Source organism: Epinephelus fuscoguttatus, linkage group LG4 (genome assembly GCF_011397635.1).
Source record: "Epinephelus fuscoguttatus linkage group LG4, E.fuscoguttatus.final_Chr_v1".
NCBI classification, from domain to species: Eukaryota; Metazoa; Chordata; class Actinopteri; order Perciformes; family Serranidae; genus Epinephelus; species Epinephelus fuscoguttatus.
In genome coordinates this window covers 4,171,064-4,191,538 of record NC_064755.1, presented here as the reverse complement: position 1 = coordinate 4,191,538, position 20,475 = coordinate 4,171,064, and the positions used below count along the sequence as shown (strand labels likewise).

General features: G+C 39.3%; 1 protein-coding gene across 1 annotated transcript; it reads left to right on the top strand.

The window, feature by feature from the left end:
* Positions 1 to 8,641: 8,641 nt before the first annotated feature.
* On the top strand, positions 8,642 to 14,655 carry LOC125887580 (cytochrome c oxidase subunit 8B, mitochondrial). The gene is made up of 2 exons (XM_049574540.1): positions 8,642 to 8,898; positions 14,329 to 14,655. The coding sequence occupies exons 1-2, from the start codon at positions 8,791 to 8,793 to the stop codon at positions 14,422 to 14,424; spliced, it is 204 nt and encodes a 67-aa protein (XP_049430497.1). The 5' UTR covers positions 8,642 to 8,790; the 3' UTR covers positions 14,425 to 14,655.
* The last annotated feature ends 5,820 nt before the right edge of the window (positions 14,656 to 20,475 follow it).

Genomic DNA, 20,475 nt, shown 5'->3' with positions numbered 1-20,475 from the left:
CAGTGTATTCAGGTTTGGGCTATAGGATATACACAAAGCTCTGCTGAACCCCACAAAAAGGCAGAACAGTCACAGAACTAACTAAGTGTAACTAAGAAAAGCCATTAAAAGACAACTACTTGTCTATATATATTTTAACCAGACTTAACAGCCCATAAACTTTTTTGTATCAACAAATAAAATATTCACAGACACTGTGATAACATATGAATAGCATTAGGCCTATGTGTACTATAAAAGTCATATAAATAAAAACATCAAGCTCTGCACAGAAAAATGAATAAAAATAAACAGTTAATGAATACAAAAGTGAACAGGTAGGCTAACTTAACAACAAGTGAGTAGCCTATACATTTCTCTCTTTCGTTGGCCAGTGGGATGGTAGTAGGGTTAGGGTTAGGCTATTTTGGTTCTTGAGACCCAACCATTGACAACAACAGACAACTTTACTGATCCCACGTGAGGCAATTAATTTGTAGCATTCTCATCACAAGCATCAACCACAACAACATACAATTTCCTATGTTATGCACAGTCCAGTAAAACAGACCACTAGGTCATTGATGGGCACATTGAATGGCCCAAGTTTAAAAAAACATATCGATAAAAATATAAATATAAATATAAATATATATATATATATATATATATATATATACAGTACAGGCCAAAAGTTTGGACACACCTTCTCATTCAATGCGTTTTCTTTATTTTCATGACTATTTACATTGTAGATTCTCACTGAAGGCATCAAAACTATGAATGAACACATGTGGAGTTATGTACTTAAAAAAAGGTGAAATAACTGAAAACATGTTTTATATTCTAGTTTCTTCAAAATAGCCACCCTTTGCTCTGATTACTGCTTTGCACACTCTTGGCATTCTCTCCATGAGCTTCAAGAGGTAGTCACCTGAAATGGTTTCCACTTCACAGGTGTGCCTTATCAGGGTTAATTAGTGGAATTTCTTGCTTTATCAATGGGGTTGGGACCATCAGTTGTGTTGTGCAGAAGTCAGGTTAATACACAGCCGACAGCCCTATTGGACAACTGTTAAAATTCATATTATGGCAAGAACCAATCAGCTAACTAAAGAAAACGAGTGGCCATCATTACTTTAAGAAATGAAGGTCAGTCAGTCCGGAAAATTGCAAAAACTTTAAATGTGTCCCCAAGTGGAGTCGCAAAAACCATCAAGCGCTACAACGAAACTGGCACACATGAGGACCCAGGAAAGGAAGACCAAGAGTCACCTCTGCTTCTGAGGATAAGTTCATCCGAGTCACCAGCCTCAGAAATCGCAAGTTAACAGCAGCTCAGATCAGAGACCAGATGAATGCCACACAGAGTTCTAGCAGCAGACCCATCTCTAGAACAACTGTTAAGAGGAGACCGCGCGATTCAGGCCTTCATGGTCAAATAGCTGCTAGGAAACCACTGCTAAGGAGAGGCAACAAGCAGAAGAGATTTGTTTGGGCCAAGAAACAGAAGGAATGGACATTAGACCAGTGGAAATCTGTGCTTTGGTCTGATGAGTCCAAATTTGAGATCTTTGGTTCCAACCGCCGTGTCTTTGTGAGACGCAGAAAAGGTGAACGGATGGATTCCACATGCCTGGTTCCCACTGTGAAGCATGGAGGAGGAGGTGTGATGGTGTGGGGGTGTTTTGCTGGTGACACTGTTGGGGATTTATTCAAAATTGAAGGCACACTGAACCAGCATGGCTACCACAGCATCCTGCAGCGACATGCCATCCCATCCGGTTTGCGTTTAGTTGGACGATCATTTATTTTTCAACAGGACAATGACCCCAAACACACCTCCAGGCTGTGTAAGGGCTATTTGACCAAGAAGGAGAGTGATGGAGTGCTGCGGCAGATGACCTGGCCTCCACAGTCACCGGAACTGAACCCAATCAAGATGGTTTGGGGTGAGCTGGACTGCAGAGTGAAGGCAAAGGGGCCAACAAGTGCTAAACACCTCTGGGAACTCCTTCAAGACTGTTGGAAAACCATTTCAGGTGACTACCTCTTGAAGCTCATGGAGAGAATGCCAAGAGTGTGCAAAGCAGTAATCAGAGCAAAGGGTGGCTATTTTGAAGAAACTAGAATATAAAACATGTTTTCAGTTATTTCACCTTTTTTTGTTAAGTACATAACTCCACATGTGTTCATTCATAGTTTTGATGCCTTCAGTGAGAATCTACAATGTAAATAGTCATGAAAATAAAGAAAACGCATTGAATGAGAAGGTGTGTCCAAACTTTTGGCCTGTACTGTATATATATATATATATATATATAGTTGCATCCAATATTATAAGAATGTGTAGCCTATTATTGTTGTTTTTTGATTCGTGGAGAAAGTATTTTGAGTATTATAAATACAAAATTACTCCACTCAAAAGTATTTTGTTACAAATTACATTTGCTTTTTATCAGCCTTATCAAATACAAATTACAAAATACTCAAATGTAATTGTAATACGTATTTCAAATACAAGTAATAGAAATACTGCCCATCCCTGAGCACAGACACAGGTCAGTTCTCTCAAACGGGCATTTATTTGGGCTTTTCTGTTTCTCTGAAGCATCTCCTCCTTATCAAGCCATGAAAACTATTTTTAAGAATAAACACAACAGAGAGTGCATCTATACAGTGTTCAAAGTGTAACATGACAGAATGGAAAACAAAATGGCGGTCAGTAAGCTCACGAATGTCAAAGTGAAATAAAGTACCTTGGTGGCTGCTTCTCATGAAAAGAGTTTTCCAAAGTTCTTTTAGTCCTACGTCTCTCTGACCATCTTTCCGACAAAAAGTCGAGCCTAGCATGACATTCTCAACACCGCATTATACACTGTCCCCACATCAAATTCTGCCATAGCGGCACACTTGACAACGAACATTACAGATAAGTAAACAATGAACTAATGCCTGAGCTTCAATCTTTGTAATCATGTATATTTTACCTTTCATTCATCAACTCAATCACAAGATTTACATTTTAACCTTAATTAATTAATTTGTTTGTCCATGTATTTATTCAACTATGAACTTAGTTGGTTTGGTTCATGCACATTTTAAACTAAACATTTTCAAACAGCACTTACATGCAGCTCACATTATGTTATTGATAATGAGTTATATTCTGCCTGCTGTGCCAAAAAGCCAAGTAGAAATCATCTGAAACAAATTAACTCACAATTTAAATCCAAAAGTAGAAAGTCTACATTCACAGTGGAAATATGTCACTGTAACACAGAGGCACGGATCAGTGTGTGATCACTGAGTGCCTCACTGATGATCCACTATGGTGTAATTACTTCAGCAGTACAACTGTCCTGCCAACAATGCCACCAGCGAGACTGGTAAAACTAGTATTATCTCATCCTACTGGAACCATTACTGCTACTATCCCTACTTCCACTGCAAAATAAACACGTATCAAATAAAGAGCTAGAAACAAGTTTGCCTTTGCTTTCAGTTTAAATGTCAGATGTTTTGAATCTGCACTATGAGATTTAACCTTTAAATGTCCACGTGTGTAGGATTTAATGGCAGAAATGGAATATTAGTATGGTTTCTTTAATGTAGTTTCACCTGAAAATAAGACTTGCTGTGTTGTTACTTGAGAATGAGTTGTATATATGTATATAGGAAGTGAATCCTCATTTACAGGGATCGCCTTGTTGCACTGCCATGTTTCCATAGTAGCCCACAACGGACAAACCAAACACTGGCTCTAGATAGGACCATTCATGTTTTTGTGTCAACCACTGTAGTTAGCTGCCCCTCTGCAATGAGCAGTGTCAGAAAAACACTGGTTATTAGGCTACTATGAAACTGCTTTATTCAGTGTTTTTACTGGCTGAAATCACCTGGTCTGTTTGTTTTGGAGAGGAAGAGACCTCTGCAGATAATTCAGCTCGTGGTAAAAACCTCCTGATGGTCTGGGTCCTAAGTTATCAGTGAAAAGAAGGTGAGCACACATTAGCAGGTGCTGAGCTAGCAGCCTCTCTCTGTTATACCAAACAGCATCAGAGAAACACAGATTTGTTGGGGCTGAAGCCCACTTTTTGTTTAAACCTTCAACCTGCCTGTTGCTCTGCATTTGGGTCCTTTTCTGAACTGATACACAACAGGTCCTTTACATTTTTATGTTTTTATCCTTGTTTTTTTCTTCAGTCTGTACTTTTTGTCATTTACTCCGTGTCCGTGTTTAGTAAGTGTTTTGAATTGATCTGTGTATAGAGATTGTGCTACACTTACAACATCTGGTTACAACTGCAGCCACGGCTGAAGTCAGGTAATTTGTGACCTAATTTGTATGTGTGTAAAATGGGACAAAAAAAGACTTCTTGGGCTCTTTAAATACACTATTAGCAATCAAACATGCTATTGCATTGTTACTACAAATGTGGTTTACATGAAACAATCATTTTGATTGGTCTGAAATGATTTGCTCCAGGATGAGTGGAGCAAAGAGTCAAAGAATTACTGGTCTCTGGAAAACAAAAATGATTGTAGGATGTATCATTTTTAGTGGGGCAACATAGCTCACAGAATCAAGTCGTTCACGTTGTGATAAAAGCAGCAAATTTGGTACATATATATCTTAATATATGTAGAAGACATCTGGATATCAGGGTATCGCAGATTGGCATTCTGATGAGTATGGTGGCAAAATCCAATATGGCTGCCACCCGAAAACCATTTTGGCTATAACTTTTGAACCAGATGAGCTACAATTGCAAGCTTGGTGTCTATTTTACAGTTTTTGACCATAAGAAACACATTGGAATGCATGCATCAGTACTTCTAATTTGCATATTTCCAAGATGGCAGCTATAGCTAAAATAAAGTTGTTGTCAAACACATTGGAATACTCAGATTTATGATTATTTTTGTGGGCTTTTGCCTTTAATGGATAGGACAGTGTGTGAAATGGGGAGACAGAGAGAGAGAGAGTGGGGACTGACATGCAGCAAAGGGTCGCAGGTTGGACTCAAACCTGCGACCGCTGCAGCGAGGCAATGCCTCTGTACATGGGGCGCCGGCACTATCCACTATTCTACCGACGCCCTAGATTTATGATCATTTTCAATTTATTTTTTCACTGGGACATTTATCTTAAGTGAAACCAGTACCTGTTTTAAAGCTACCGGCCATAACATTTTTTTTTAAAAAAAATCACAACTTAAAAAAAATCAAGGATGATGCAGTGACTCCATGTCAGCTACAATAGTCCAGAATTAGCCATCAATGACAGACAGACAGACAGACAGACAGACAGACAACTTTATTTTCCACCTCAGTGGAAATTTTTCTTTGGCTTCAAACACATCAAAGGTACATGCAGACATGTGACATAATACACCATTAAAAACTTACAATTTCATGATATATATGCTACATGAGTGCAAATAGGCACGTAAGAGCAACAAATAATATAAATAAAAGAGAGCACATCCTATAAAGAAGCAGTGTTCCCTGATACAGTCATTCTGTGTTCATTGTCTGTATTGCATAAGGAATAAAGGACTTCTTATATAAGTTCCAACTGGTTCTTGGGACCCTAAATGGACGCCCAGATGGGAGCAGTTCATACTCTGAGTGTAATGAATGTGAGGCACACCCAAGCAAACACATGTCCACTGTAGACTAAGTATGGCAGAAATGTTGGAGGATCTTTTTTCAACACAAAGTGCGGTTACATTTATGATTTAATTAATTAATGACAGAACTGATAATTGATTTAAAAAACAAACAAACATAACTGTCCCATTTTACCTTACCAGCAGGCTCATTTTACCTGAACATGTCAGTGGTTTGAGGTTTGAGGTTTATTTTACCTGGAAACATATTTTCTTTATGAAATCAGAGACCCATAACAAGTTCTATGAGTAACACGCAATGTAGTCTTTAGAGTTTTAGGTGGTTTTCTTGGTAATCTACCAAAAGTGTCCCACATTACCTGACTTCACCCTGGTACATCCTACTAGTACTCTACTACAGCTACTACCGTTATCATTTTCTCTGCTACTGCAAGGTTTCTGCTATATCTACTAGTCACTACTACTGAATATATTTGTCATGTTTTATATAAAATGTTCATCTGCAAAGCAGCTGCTAATGCAGTGGGGTTTTTTTCTTCATTCAGTATATAGGTACACAAAATGAAAACACTCCAATAAAACATCAATGGCATAAACATTTAATCTTGAATGAATGTGCATTGTATTATGTTGTAATAGTGTAATTTTTAAAGATGTGATTTATCTATAATGCTGAGACACACACTGCTCAAAATAAGGGAAAACTTAATGGTCACAGTATGACACCAGTTATGTCTCAGAGATATCAATGTGTCCATTTAGGAAGCACAAGTGATTGTGAATCAGTTTCACCTGCTTTGGTACAAATGAAAGTGTCAACAGGTGTAGTGGGGTGGCAAAAGCAGGACAACCCAAAAAGGGAATGGTTCAGGGGCGTAAATATAGACAGTGCAGGCAGCGCGGTTGCACTGGGGCCCAAGGGGTGGAGGGGCCCGACTGCCACCTGGAAATACGTCCGTGTTCAAAGAAGAACTCACATTAAAACAAAAATGGTGCTATTTCCCATACATGCCCTAAATAAGACAAACCCATCTCCATCATGGTTTTCTGGTTTTGTGAAAGTGTCAATCTATAACAAATTATAAACTTATTCTGCATAAACTATTTTAAAAACTGTAATTTACCAATAAAAAACTATCGAGTTAAACTAATAATTTCCTATTTTCTTTTGTAGATTTGTCTTATACAGATATGTAATGATGATTACTGTGTAATATGTATGTTAATGTGTCCAATATCAAGTATCTGCAAGTGGATGTAACGTAAAAGCGGCAGTAAGACACACTGTTGCTAAAATATATATATACACACCTAAAACTGTGTGTGTGTGTTTTGTGTTCTGCTAGTGTCCTTGTCACTACTGGTGGCATGAGGCAGTACCTGCAGCCAAATCAGGATGCACAGGTGGTCCAGCTCCTCCAGGATGGCACATCCATACATGCGGTCGCAAGAAGGTTTGCTGTGTCTTCCAGCACAGTCTCAAGAGCATGGAGGAGACACCAGGAGACCGGCCGTTACACAAGGAGAGCTTGACAAGCAAGGCCATAGAAGGGCATCAACCCAGCAGCAGGACCGGTGTCTGCTCCTTTGTGCGAGGAGGAACAGGAGGAGCACTGCCAGAGCCCTACGAAATGACCTCCAGTAGGCTACTGGTGTGCATGTATCTGACCTAAATGTCAGAAACAGACTCCATGAGGGTGTGGTTAGGTACAAGGATTATTGTGGCTTCCAAATAGGTTAAAAAATAACCACCAACAGACGCCATACTGGGAGATATGATGAACTTTCTGTCTTTGGTTTAGTTTTACTCACTGTTTGATGATCCAGGGTGCTTCGGTTGGTTTTAGTGTTGACTGATTTGCAGGATGTATGGAGAATTGTAAGATGACGCTATGAACTGATTGTCTTGACTGTCCTGTTCAAAAAATGCAAACAAAAATCCCCAAACAAACATTACCCAAATAAATAGGCCTTTACAAAAACAAAGTTCAAATCAACAGGGTATTTAACGACTTTATCAAGATTAACCAAAAGCACGACGGTTAAAGAGCCGCATCTTCCATGCTCCACACTTGCTCGAGCTCACATGCCTTCAATAAAAGGTTCTCCTGATGCCATGTCAGGTGGCCGTTAAAGTGACTCAAAAAATAATAGGAAACTAGGACTTGCTAGAAATGGCTCTGACAGGGATGAAATCCTCATAGTGATTGTCAGACCTGATGCTGGTGCACTGGGCCCTGGGTTCCTCCTGGTGCAGGACAATGCCCGACCTCATGTGGCCAGGGTGTGTAGGCAGTGGATGAAGAAGGCAGTGATGCCATTGACTGGCCCTCTCCTACCCCTGACCTAAATCCAACTGAACACCTATGGGATGTCATGTATTGGCGCATCAGCCTCCACCAAGTACCGCCACAGACTGTCCAGGATCTCACTGATGCCCTGATCCAGGTCTGGGAGGAGAACACCATCCGCTGACTCATCAGGAGCACGCCCAGATGTTGTTGGGAGTGCATACAGGCATGCAGGGCCATACACACTGCTGAGTCACATTATGAGGTGATGTGAAAAAATTCATGAAATTTGGATCAGCTTGTGATTTCAAATTTTACTTTGATAATTTTGGTTGCCACTGACCGTTGTTATGTCATTTTGTTCTCAACAAATTATACAGTTACATTAGTAAAGATTTTCAACTGGAATAATTTCTTCACCAAGATCTGGTGTGTGTTTTAAGTGTTCCCATAATCATTTTGAGCAGTATATTTGTGAACCAACTGCCGCAGATCTCCTGTCTGCAGTGTAAGGAGGAGGAGGAGGCCTGTGTGTATCACCAGCAGCTGCATAGTGTTTACACTGTCTGAAGGAAGGGGTGATATGAGGACACATCTCGCGCTGCTCGATTAGTTCGGTCACGGTGTCAGATACCCGGAGGTGCAACGGCCAATTAAATTCCGACGCTGCCTGAGGGCTGTCAACGTAACGCTCCCCCCCTCCCTCACGCACGCAGACGCACACGCCCACACACACACACACACACACACACACACACACACTGCGCCTGGCACTTGATGAAAAACAGAAAGTAAGAGCAGCAGTGACAATAACAGCAGACCTGCAACTTGTGTTGTCCGCACTTGTCCCTCAGTCTCCGGGCTCACAGCATTGAACCGTCGCTATGTCTCTGACCACCGTGTCCCGGTTGTTCAGGACCGCACTCAGGACTCAGATGGTCCCTGCGGCTAATTGGTCCTCCAAACCCGCCAAACACCACATCACTGCAGGGGTGAGTCCATGTTCACTGTACGGACCTAACATGAGCGCAGCAGGGGAATAATGTTATGTCCCCTCAGCAACAGGCTGTAATGATGAGCGTCAGCTAGCTTTATTAACGCTGGGGTTAAAATTAGCGCATCTCGGCCTGATATGACAGAGCAGAATCTCTCCTGCAGAGCTCGCTTTCTCCTAATTGCGTCAAACTATACATTTTTTTCTTCTCTCACACTGGACTTTCTCATATGGACTGTAGATGAAACTATGTGTCCGTGCACTGTGCTTATGCGACATTTTCTTATCAAACGAAGTTATTTTGGGACAGGTGCGTCAGTATCTCGCCATTATTCTGCCTGAATCTAACACGTAGACATCTGCCCGCTGTGCGGAGACATAAACAGCAAAATACAGACTATATACACCGAAATGTTCACATATCTTACAGACGAGTATGTACAACTCAGTATTCTTCCATAATGTTTTAATCAACCCTACAAAAGTTTAATATTGTAGTCTAAGTGTGAGTTAAGTATGTCATGTGGGCAGGTGCCAAGTGACTGACCTTGATGTTGATCACGGTCAACATGTCTGATTTCACTCTTAGTCACACGGACTTATTAACTACAATATTATAACTCTATTCAATTAAATGTGCCCCTACATTGAGCTCATTTAATGCCCAAACTTTGAGAGGGAATAGCTTAATAATAAACAGAGAGCACTGTATTTAACTTTAACACATATTGAGTCGGTAAGGCTCCATATTGACTTTGAGGAGAACTAGGGGAGGCTGGAGTCAGTTGAAACATTTTTTAGTTTCCTCAAGTTACAAGTAGGAAGTTATTGTATGCTTGTGTACTGCTGGTGTTAACATGGACGCATTGAGAAGTGTGTCTTATTATCTTCATTCTTCTACAGGCCTGTTTCGTTGTTTTTGTAAAAACTCCAGTTACAAAAAAGGACATGCTTTAACACGCTTGTTTTTTTTTTTGCTTTAACATCAACATTACCTTACAGTATGCTGTTAAAGATTTACACAGAGCCAGACTGGTGTGGGATATTTAAGACATCCACAGTGATGTTGATAGGTTTACAATGTGGTGAGTCTCCGGGACCCATAGGTGCTCATTTGAGTGAGTCCCTGTTAAAATTTGTTTTCTGTGTTGTATGGTTGTAATTATGATTGTATTCATTCACATATTCATGTTCTGTTAGCATTTCATTTTTAACCTGCTGTGCATTTTGTGTGTTATATTTTCCAGCATTACTTACTCTTTATTTAACACAGCGTTTTTACTTTTAAGCACCTTCTACAATTAAAAAAATACATATTTTTTTATTTTCATTATATTTAAGTATTAATTACTCCTGCACTGCTACACTGCAGTACCTGCACTGTGCCCCCACCTAAATTTGCATTACCATCATAAGCATATCAACTGTAGTAACAGCTCTCTGTAGTAGTCCTGGGACCAGACTATAATTTCACTACTGTGTGTCTTTATTCTTACACTTGAATTCTCTATCCCTATGTGTATCTCTGTTTTTGTATGGGTTGTGTAATAAGCTACAAAATAATTAAAGTATCCATCGATCCATCGAGCTATCATGTTGAAGATGTATCTGAGAATTAAAATGCCAAATCTTAAAATTGTATTAACAAAACCTTAGATTTAAATGAATCTTGATATAGTCTATTTACAAAACATTACACAAATGTCACATATTTAGTTAAGTATAGAGAGCCCCAAAATCATCTACCCAGTATCAAGTCAAACAAATGTGTTATGTGATTATCCTAAGAAAATTAAACAAGATACTGTATAAATGTGATGATCTAACATTCTAAGAACTATGCTTGTTCTCCTTCGTTTAGTTTTTATCTTTTCACTTATTGAGACGATGAACAAACGGGATCATTTCATCTTGCATGAAATACACATCTGCTGGACAATAAAGCATTGTCGCTTCATCATTGACATGAGTAAATACAGCATCTGCCGTCACAGCAGGCGTTGCAATGTAACACAACAGTCTGTAGTAATATCCTACATATTTGTGAATACAGGTAAATTATACAAACCTAAAATATAAGGATATTGTCTACCAGTGGTCCCCGGGACAAAACAAAAACACAGACACATTACAGACAGTAATAACATCCAAAACACAAGTTTCACAATCAGTTGTTTCTGTGACATGAGAAATATTTTGAAAATAAGTTAAGTCACAAAAGTAGTGTTATCAGAAGAATAGGTTGCACGCTCTAAACGCATTGATAGTGAGTATACTGGGTGCTTCATATTTTAATGTGCCTGAGATGCAGGATGCCAATCTAGGATAGACTATATAAAGATGGCCGACATGAGAGCTCCCCAAAAGTGAATCCAAAACACCCCAATCACCCCCTTCTGGCTATCTTAAGTTTAAGTCCTAAACCCGTCCCCTCATGTTAGTGGATGGGACAGGGGCCAAGCTAAAAACTCAAAGTGCACCTCACATAAATTTTTCCAAAGATGGTTTCTGCCATTTTAGTTTTTCTGATAAGTTTGGTTTTAATTAATTATTTGATGCTATAAAAAGGGGATTTGACATCATGATTGGCAGCTATGTGTGCCAGTTGGTGTGCATGCTGTAAATGGCTCTACTTGTGATTGGTCAGATTTTGGGATTTGGTTGGGAACTTGATACTGCGGATACTGCTTCAGCACAGATTCTGGCTCCAAATGCCCCCACCAGCGCAAGATGGCAGCAGCTGAATCCGGAATATTTTTGCTTCATTTTTGTACAATGGGAGGAAGTGGAGATGGGTTGTCCATGTTTATGTACAGTCATTGGTACCTAGCAACATCATTGCATCAATATTTAAGTTTATTAACATTTAAACCATGATAACAATCATTCAGCATTTATGTATTTCACAATTAAACTATATTATCTGAGATGACAGTTAGGGATGCACAATAATATCGGCATGTCATCAGTATCCGCCAATATTGGCCTTAAAATGAATTATCAGAATCGTCCAATATACTTTTTCTTATTTTGCACAATGAATGAATATTACATACATTAAAAAGTATTGTATTTCATGTCTCAATCTGCTGGTGGGCCATCATGATAAGAGTATGCATGCATAATATGATGTTAATTCCACTACAGAAGAGATTTGATGATCACTAAAATTAGGTGGGGAAAAAAAGTGGATATATTGACATCAGTATTGGTTATCGGTCAAATGAGTTATTACATATTGGCATATTTGATATCAGCGAAAAATCCTATATCGTGCATCCCTAATGACAGAACATTTTGAGTGTAAAGCATCTTTGTGGGCGAGATACAAATAAGACATGGGCCATCTCATCAAAACATTGCTCTATAGCGCCGCTGGAGGCCATAAACTCCATAGCGTACCTTTAAACCCATAACATCTGCTTGCATATCTGTTGGGCTCTTGCAGCTACAGCTGACAAAAGCTTTGTGTTCCTGCTGCTATTTTCCTTCCTATCAGAGAGAAAGACAGAGAGACAGAGTGCTTTATAGAGTTTATCTTCCATTTAGAACACTAACCAATCTAGGCCAGGGTCCTGATATAGCTTTAATAGTTTATGTGTAGTCTAATTACCAGAACAAGGAGCAGAACAGTAAGTACTGTCAAACATATGCTTGAAAATCATGACAGGCTGGATTTATTCAGGACATCTGGACTGTAGATCTGAAACAGCAGTGATAAGTCACTGGAGATGTGTTTCATTAGAAAAACTGGTGTGCCTGGGTTGCTGCCTCTACTCAGAGAACATTCAAGATTTGAGTCTTGAATGTTATTTTTGGATTGAATCCTTACAGACTACAGAGTCTAAGAAAAGTGGGGGGGTTTCTTGTGTGTGTTTCCTGCCAAAGATAAAGCAGCCTTCTTCCTCGTATGACCAAATATGCTCACAAGTCTAGTAAACAACAACTACTATAGTGAATCACAAAATACAGCTCCAGAAACAGTGTTAGTCACACATCTCATCAGAGTATAGGCTTAACTATTCTCTTCCCCTTGTTTTGGAGTTTTATTAAGGTTGACAATGACAATGCTACTGTGAAGAGATGAAGCTATTCATTCTACCTATCCTATTTCATTACATTTACCTCAAACATTTCTCTACTGAAAGTGCAAAGAATCTATTATTAGAGGTTATTATTTTCCTACCATGCAGTTGCATTTTTAGGGGCTTGGGATGCTTGAAAACTTGTGAAAATTGGCATACACATCAGAACTGGCATTAATTGCAAAGTTCTACAGTGATTGGGCTCTGGCATGGCTACCTGGCTCCATAGCACCCTAAACATACACCAGGGTGGGGAAAGGGTAAAGTTATTTTAATGGGTCATTGCTCGTATCTTCAGATCGTACGATGTTTTTTTTTTTGTTTTGTTTTTTGTTGTTTTTTTTTTTGTGAAAATGTATCTACTGACAGAAAGTCAGCCATCTTGGATTTTGTGCGTTAATTTTCATTGTACGAATACATGTTTGAGGACTTTAGGATGCTCAAAAACTCACAAAACTTTGTACCCACATTCAAGCCAGTAATTATTTAAATTGCATGTTTCAGATGGGGCTTGGACATGGCACTTCAGCTCTATAGCACCCCCAATTACTTTAAGTGTTAATGCGGTTTGGTGCCCTTGGTACAACTGAAAAATCATCAAACATGGCACACACAACATGTGAACTTTACAAGAATATAGAGCCATTGGGTGCGTGTCTGTTAAGTGGGGTCTATAGCACCCCCTAATGTGTTGTTGGTTGTAGTTGGGTCAAAGTTGCTTTGATATTCACCAGATTTGGTATGGGGGAGAGGTTCCTCTCATCATTTGGATACACTTCTCATTGGGTTTTATACACTTCGCCCACCCAGGAGTCGGCCATTTTTAATTTTGCGCGACCTTCATGATAGCAGAAGTTTTTGTTGTTGTTTTGTTGTTTTTGTTCAATGGCATTGCTGTGGTGAAGCAGGCAATTTGCATGTTTCGCCATGACATAGGAAGCTGTTGTAACTTGTATTTACATAGTCTAATCTTCCCCCATTTACCACGCAGAGAGTCCAGGCCTGAAGACATCTACAGGCCCCTATCAAGTAATAGTAATAGCACCACCTTCTGACAATAGGAAGTCAGCCGTCTGTGACAAAGATAAACTAATTTAGATGAATTTACATGGTGTGTCCTACACACGATATACAGCAACATGGCTTATAATTTGTGCGTTCTCTCACACCACATAGTGGACACAGGAAGTGGTACTTTATTTACAGTACGTGATTTTCAGCACTACACACTCCTGTGCAGTTTTAACTAAAATTATGTTTGGGGGCATTAGATAAAAAGAGGTATTCTTACAAGCTGCTAAGTAATATGAATTCAACCATCTCTTTGTTTTTGTGTCCCTCAGGAGCAGGCGATCGCTCTGACAGTCATGTTTATAACCATCTTGGGTCCCTCTGGCTGGATACTGGCTCACCTGGAGGACTACAAGAAGAAGGAGTAGAAGAGGAGAAAGAGGAGGAGGGAGAACAGAGTATCATTCCGGCCCAGACGAAGATGCAGATCAGCCGGCCAGTCAGCCCACTCTCCCTCCAGGTCTCTCACTCTGCTCCGTCTTTCTTCAGCTGATGAGACCAGATGCTTCCAAGTTGTTGCTGCACTTCTGACCTGTGATAATTTACGTCTGTGCACCTATCAACCTCTTACCAATAAATACATGTTTAGTATATATTAATGTGGGCTCAGTGTGTGCTGTTGGATTGCAGATATTCCGCTGATTTTGTTATTAACTGAAATTGCACTGATAAGACATATAAGGCTGCAACAAAAGATGTCTTTCATAATAAGTTGATTGATAAAGAAATTGAATTTTTAAATAAATAGATTAATTTTTTTAGTTTAAAAATATCAGGAAATACGAAAAACAAAATCACTGTTGGCATCTTAAAAAGTCTTGTTTTTTAAGATTTACACTTACACTATAATTTACACTAAGTCCTCATATAGGAGAAGCTGACACCAGAGCATGTAAAACATTTTTGCTTCATAAAAAGCTTAAACACGTGTCTAAAGAGTTGGGGATTTATTTTATCTCAATCAGCTAATGGATTCATCAACTTTTTGTTTCTTCACCAAAGCTTTAATGTGTTATAAACATATCATCATCATCATCATCATCATCATCACAGCATGATAATCACTGCACAAAAAGGACACTAAATGCAACAGTATTTTGATTGGTGGGGTATTAAATTGAATGTTACTTGCTGTTACACTGAAAGTGAATTAAACACTTTATTTTCATTTGGTACCAAATGACTTAAATTACTTTATTTGGTTGAAATCCTTTCTAGAAAATGATTCCAAAATAACAAAATGGTACATTAGGGCATTACCTCATAGAAAGATAATATTTCAAACAGTGTATGTAGCATTTATGTAAGCATGTGTTCATATTCATATTACAAACCTGTGCATTCATTTATTTTATAAACATGTTGTCATATACAACAGTTTACATGCTCACTATGCAACAGACTATTGTGCACGGTATGCTTACCATGTATCTATATACTGCATGTATATATAGAAAAATGATAAGTCCATGTCACGGTGTGCACTTCCGATCTGCCATACATGCCACTCTGTCAGTTAACCCAGTAAATTTCCACTCACCCCTCCTCTCCACCACACCTACCTGCCAGCCTTATCACCTGTCCACACATCTCCTACTCCTGCGTGTCTACTTCACCCAGCTCATTCAGCCAACTCTGCTCCCCTGTACCTCATTACGCCCTGCCATTATTAATACTCCAGCTTCACAGACGATCATTGCTAGATTGTTCTTCGTTATTCCGTGCAAGACTTTCCAGTGTTCATTCCTGGACTGCTTCCTTGTTGCTGAACTCCACTGCCTCGTCTCCTCTCATTAATAAATATATTAATACATAAATCACTCATTAAACATGAGTCCCCGGCAAAGCCTGTTAAACATGTGTCAACCCTGTCCCTTCTCTTAGCTCAGCTTTCTTTGTTCCTCACTAACAGAGTCTTTGTAGTGTTGTGAAAAACTCTTAGGAGGAAACTCCTTGCTGGGGCCTTTTAGCGCCCTTCCAGAGGACTGTTAGTGGTAAGATAAGTTTGTGAATATAGCCCCAGGTAAACACAGCCACCCTCGCACTCTAAGCCTTTGTTATTCAGAACCTTGTAGGCACTGTGGGGCAGACTTAGCAGGAGAAAGGAGGGCCAGATTGAATATCAAAATGAATGGTAAAGTCATAATAGTTTTAATGGACTACACAAACATTAAGCTCAATATAATGTGCAACAGCTTTTTTAGTTAAACTCTAAATTCCAGAGGCTGTAGAGTTCCTGATATGGTCTTCTTCAGGGGTGAGGAAATGACACTGTCCCAGGCTATTTCACCACAATGTTTAAGTGTCAAATCATATGTGGGTTAAGTTGTCACATTATTCAAATGTGCACACGGCTTTCACTGGTTCATCTGCAGGTCACGCTGCTAATCCAGGCAGTTTATATCTGCCAGACACAACACAGACTTAAAGTGTAATCCACTGACCTCTCATCTGTCTCCCCTCCTCGTTAGCTCTTTATTTATATACTTTATTTATATACTTTATTATTATTATTATTATTCTCACTTCTGTCCATTTAATTGTAACTTTTTCTCGTCTCCTGTCTCCTTTTTAATGTTTCCTGGCATAACATATGGTCTAATATGCAATATATTGTATAGACCAAATCACTGTGACATCACACTAATAGCCCAACAGTCAACAACCAGCAGCTGATTTCAATTGCGGAAATATGTAAAATCAGGAAGCATGCTGGTTTCAGTTGTCATTATTCGCTATAATTGTAACATTCAGAAGTATAGTTCAACACGATGATCTGATATTTCTGCTGTGCCTCTTTTACATACTGCATTGCTTTGCTATCATAATTGATTAACCAAATCTACTGCTAAGGAAGCTAAACAATGTACTGCTGTGGATGGGGCCTCAGCAAAATCAATATCAGTGTAAGTGTGTGCTATATATGAATATTTGCTCCGCTTTACCTTACTACCGGATCAAGTCTTCTGCTGAAGTTTTTGTCAGTGGAGTCTGGTGGCTTTGGTTAAGGGCTTCAGTTCCCTGTTGGAAAAGACTGTCTGACGGTGAAGTAAAGCTGTGAAAGTATTATAAATATGCCGTACACTTACAATGACATGATTTTTTTAATGTGCCTTTTGTAGGTGGCTAAAACTAACCAACTGAGGCAGGGTTTGCTCAGCGCTGTTTGATTTTATGTATGTGACACAAGGATTTTCTAGCCAAAAGTTACTGGGCTCATTTGAGACGAAGTGTGCCTCGCCTGGGAAGTGGATGTCGAGATGAGGCGGCTGCAGCAGGACGTGGTGACCCATGGTGGTGACAAATAGCTGCAGTGAAGTTGAACAGTTTCCCGAAAGAGTCCAGCAGCCTTCAGTCTGTACAGGAAGTCAAGGAAACACTCACATCCTGTTAGATGTGATGCCGATTTATGAAAATGTTATCAGACCCAAACACCAGTTTGTTATCAGTCTCCAACTGTTTTAATTGTAACAGAGTAGACTACTAAAACGCTTCACTGGTGATCTATAAGTTATGTTCATGGTTAAACATAGATTTTACCTGAATTATCATGTAACATCAGCATCATATCAGTTTGCTGCTGCAAATCAGACTTGTCCCCTCAACTGCATAAATAAATTGGAAACATCAGTCTAATTGTTAAACACGGAGGAAAAAAATACAAGGCAACAGTTTTCATTAAAGATCAGTCAGATATAATCAGGGCTTCCCATCTGTACAGATGTTGTTTTAAGAATCCTCACATCCCACTGACCACAAGTCTCTGTGATGCTAAATACTTTAATAACTAAAACATTCTCATGTTAATATACAGTAGACTCTGTGTAGTTTATGATGAATGTATTTAATCCCTGACGACTAAACTTGACCATCAGTCACACAACATGTTTTCTGTTCACAGAATAAACCATATCAAACAAATAAAATTCAAATCTCTGAAATTCAACCAAAATTGCAACCATATTGTTGAGTCAAACCAATCAGCTGTTAGATCAGGTGAGAGCCAGGTGTTTCCCATCATGCCCTGGGTCTTGCAGTCGGTGGAGAGCAACTGCAACACCTGGCTCTAAAAACTGTGGCTGCCTCACCCTTGCGATTTAATCGCCGCCCACTTTTGTAATATGTCAGGGACAAGTCAGGATGAAGTCGGACACAAATCTAACCGGCATGAACTATGTGCCAATCACTGGTGATTGAATGTGTGCAGGCCTGGCTCATCTTGAATGAGCCTATTGTGAAACTGTCCATAGTACATATAATTGACCAGAAGCCAACAAAATATTCATCATCATCATCATCATCATCATCAATTTTATTTATAAAGCCCAATATCACAAATCACAATTTGCCTCACAGGGCTTTACAGCATACAACATCCCTCTGTCCTTATGACCCTCACAGCGGATAAGGAAAAACTCCCCAAAAAACCCTTTAATGGGGAAAAAGAATGGTAGTAAAAATGGTAGTAATTCAGTATTCACTTGAGTAAAAGTATACCTAGCACATTGTATATATACATATACTATGAGTCTGCTGCCTCAGTCAAGTAACCAGTGAAGACTTTGACCTGTGTGATTGCCCATACAGGGCAGCTGTATTGATCTTCTTTCTCTGAGGGTTTGTAACCTTGCAGTGTGTGTTCAGTGTCACATGGCAGACGAGTATCATCTGGGCAAGGACCTCACTGTCTTTCTCTGCCTCACCTCATCTCGTGGACTTTAGTGCGTGTGCCGGCACACCCCTATCAGTTTTCTCTCACCAACTCTCCTGACACGCTGATAATATGAGTAAAATATGAAGATAAAATGTGTTAAGTTGCCATTGGGGTTAGCTGTAACACTTTTTAAAAAGGCACTGGAACCATCACCACCCCTGTTGGCTATTGTTCAGCTAGCCTCAGCAGCATGGAGGTTTGAAATGAGTGAAGATGAAATGCCTCACATTTTAGCCAAGCGACTGCCCTCTAATGTAATACATAATACATTATTATAATTTAAACAGAATCAGAACTAATTTAAATATAGACTTGGTTCAAGAGATTACTTTTATGCGTGATAATCTGTGTTTTAGCTGTAAAATCTGCACACTTCTTCACACAGCCATGAAATTTCACATGCAAGGTCAGGAAGGAAGTGGTCAGGGGTGTAAATATAGACAATGCAGGCAGGGCAGTTGCACTGGGGCCCATGAGGTGAGGGGGCCCATGGTGGGCCCTCCATCCATATGTTAGGCAGAAAACAAGCCCTTGTGAGTAATTATGCCACCGTAAATGTCTAAAATTACTCATAAGTCATCACTTCTAGGTGAAAGTGGTGCTGTTAACAATCATCCTGTTATAACCATACCCAGTCTCCCCAACACATACTATATCAAAAGTAAAAGTAATCAAAATAGTTATTGTCAGAGTATTTCATACAGTAATACTTTAATAATACATAATAATGTGATACTGACTGGGCCCATTCTGCTATAGAGGAAGTAGTTTTTGCTGATGTACTTTTACTTTAATGCAGTGTTGAGTGCAGACTTGTAACAGTAAAAATGGAAGTCTTAATTTAAAGTGACAGAATAAAAATTAGGTAGCTGTGAACATCAGGAGCATTAGGGACTGTTCAGTATTTATGAGGGGGTAGAGGGTGATGAGGTGAGGGGCACACAAATGTTCATGGCTGTATTTTGTTTTTATTTTTTTTTTTAAGATTTTTAAAGAATGTGACTTTTATAGAAATCATGGCTTCCAAACTTGGGTTCATACTCATAAAGTACATGCAATCATTCATTCCAACTTAAATGTAAAGGGGCTTTAAAAGTACCAAAGACACTTAACCTTGGTTCTCACAGCTGAGTCTTGTCAGCTTGTGCTGGTTGTGTTCAAAGTCCTCAGCTCTTGAATACAGAGCTTTAGTGCAGCAGCAGTGGGTAGACCTGCTGACTGGATGCTTATGGTCACAGGGATGCACTCTGGTCACATCAATGCCGACTGTAAGCCTCATAGCTGATGTCATGCTGTGATGTCATGAGTAACTAAATATATCAGTAAATGGCTATTTTTTGAAACGGTTCTAAAAACCCTTTTGTATCATTTTATCGTTTAATGTAAATTTATTTCTTAAAGTGCAAACTCCCCTCTTAGGAAAATATTTGATTAGAATCACAGTTAAGTTAAATCATTCAAACTCATCTGCAGCTGTATTTTAAAATCTTCCACTTACAATGTGTCAATGTCTTACAAATATGCACTTTTATATACAAGATCCTATTTAGGGGGGAAGGATCATTTCATGTCTCATTTCAAACTAGGAAAGGAGGGGAAACCACGCATTCCTAACTTTGATTTTATCTTGTGCAAATCATTGTGTTTGATGCTGTGTTTATGATGGGAAGGAGGGCCAGAATAACCTTTGCACCAACATTCTGCT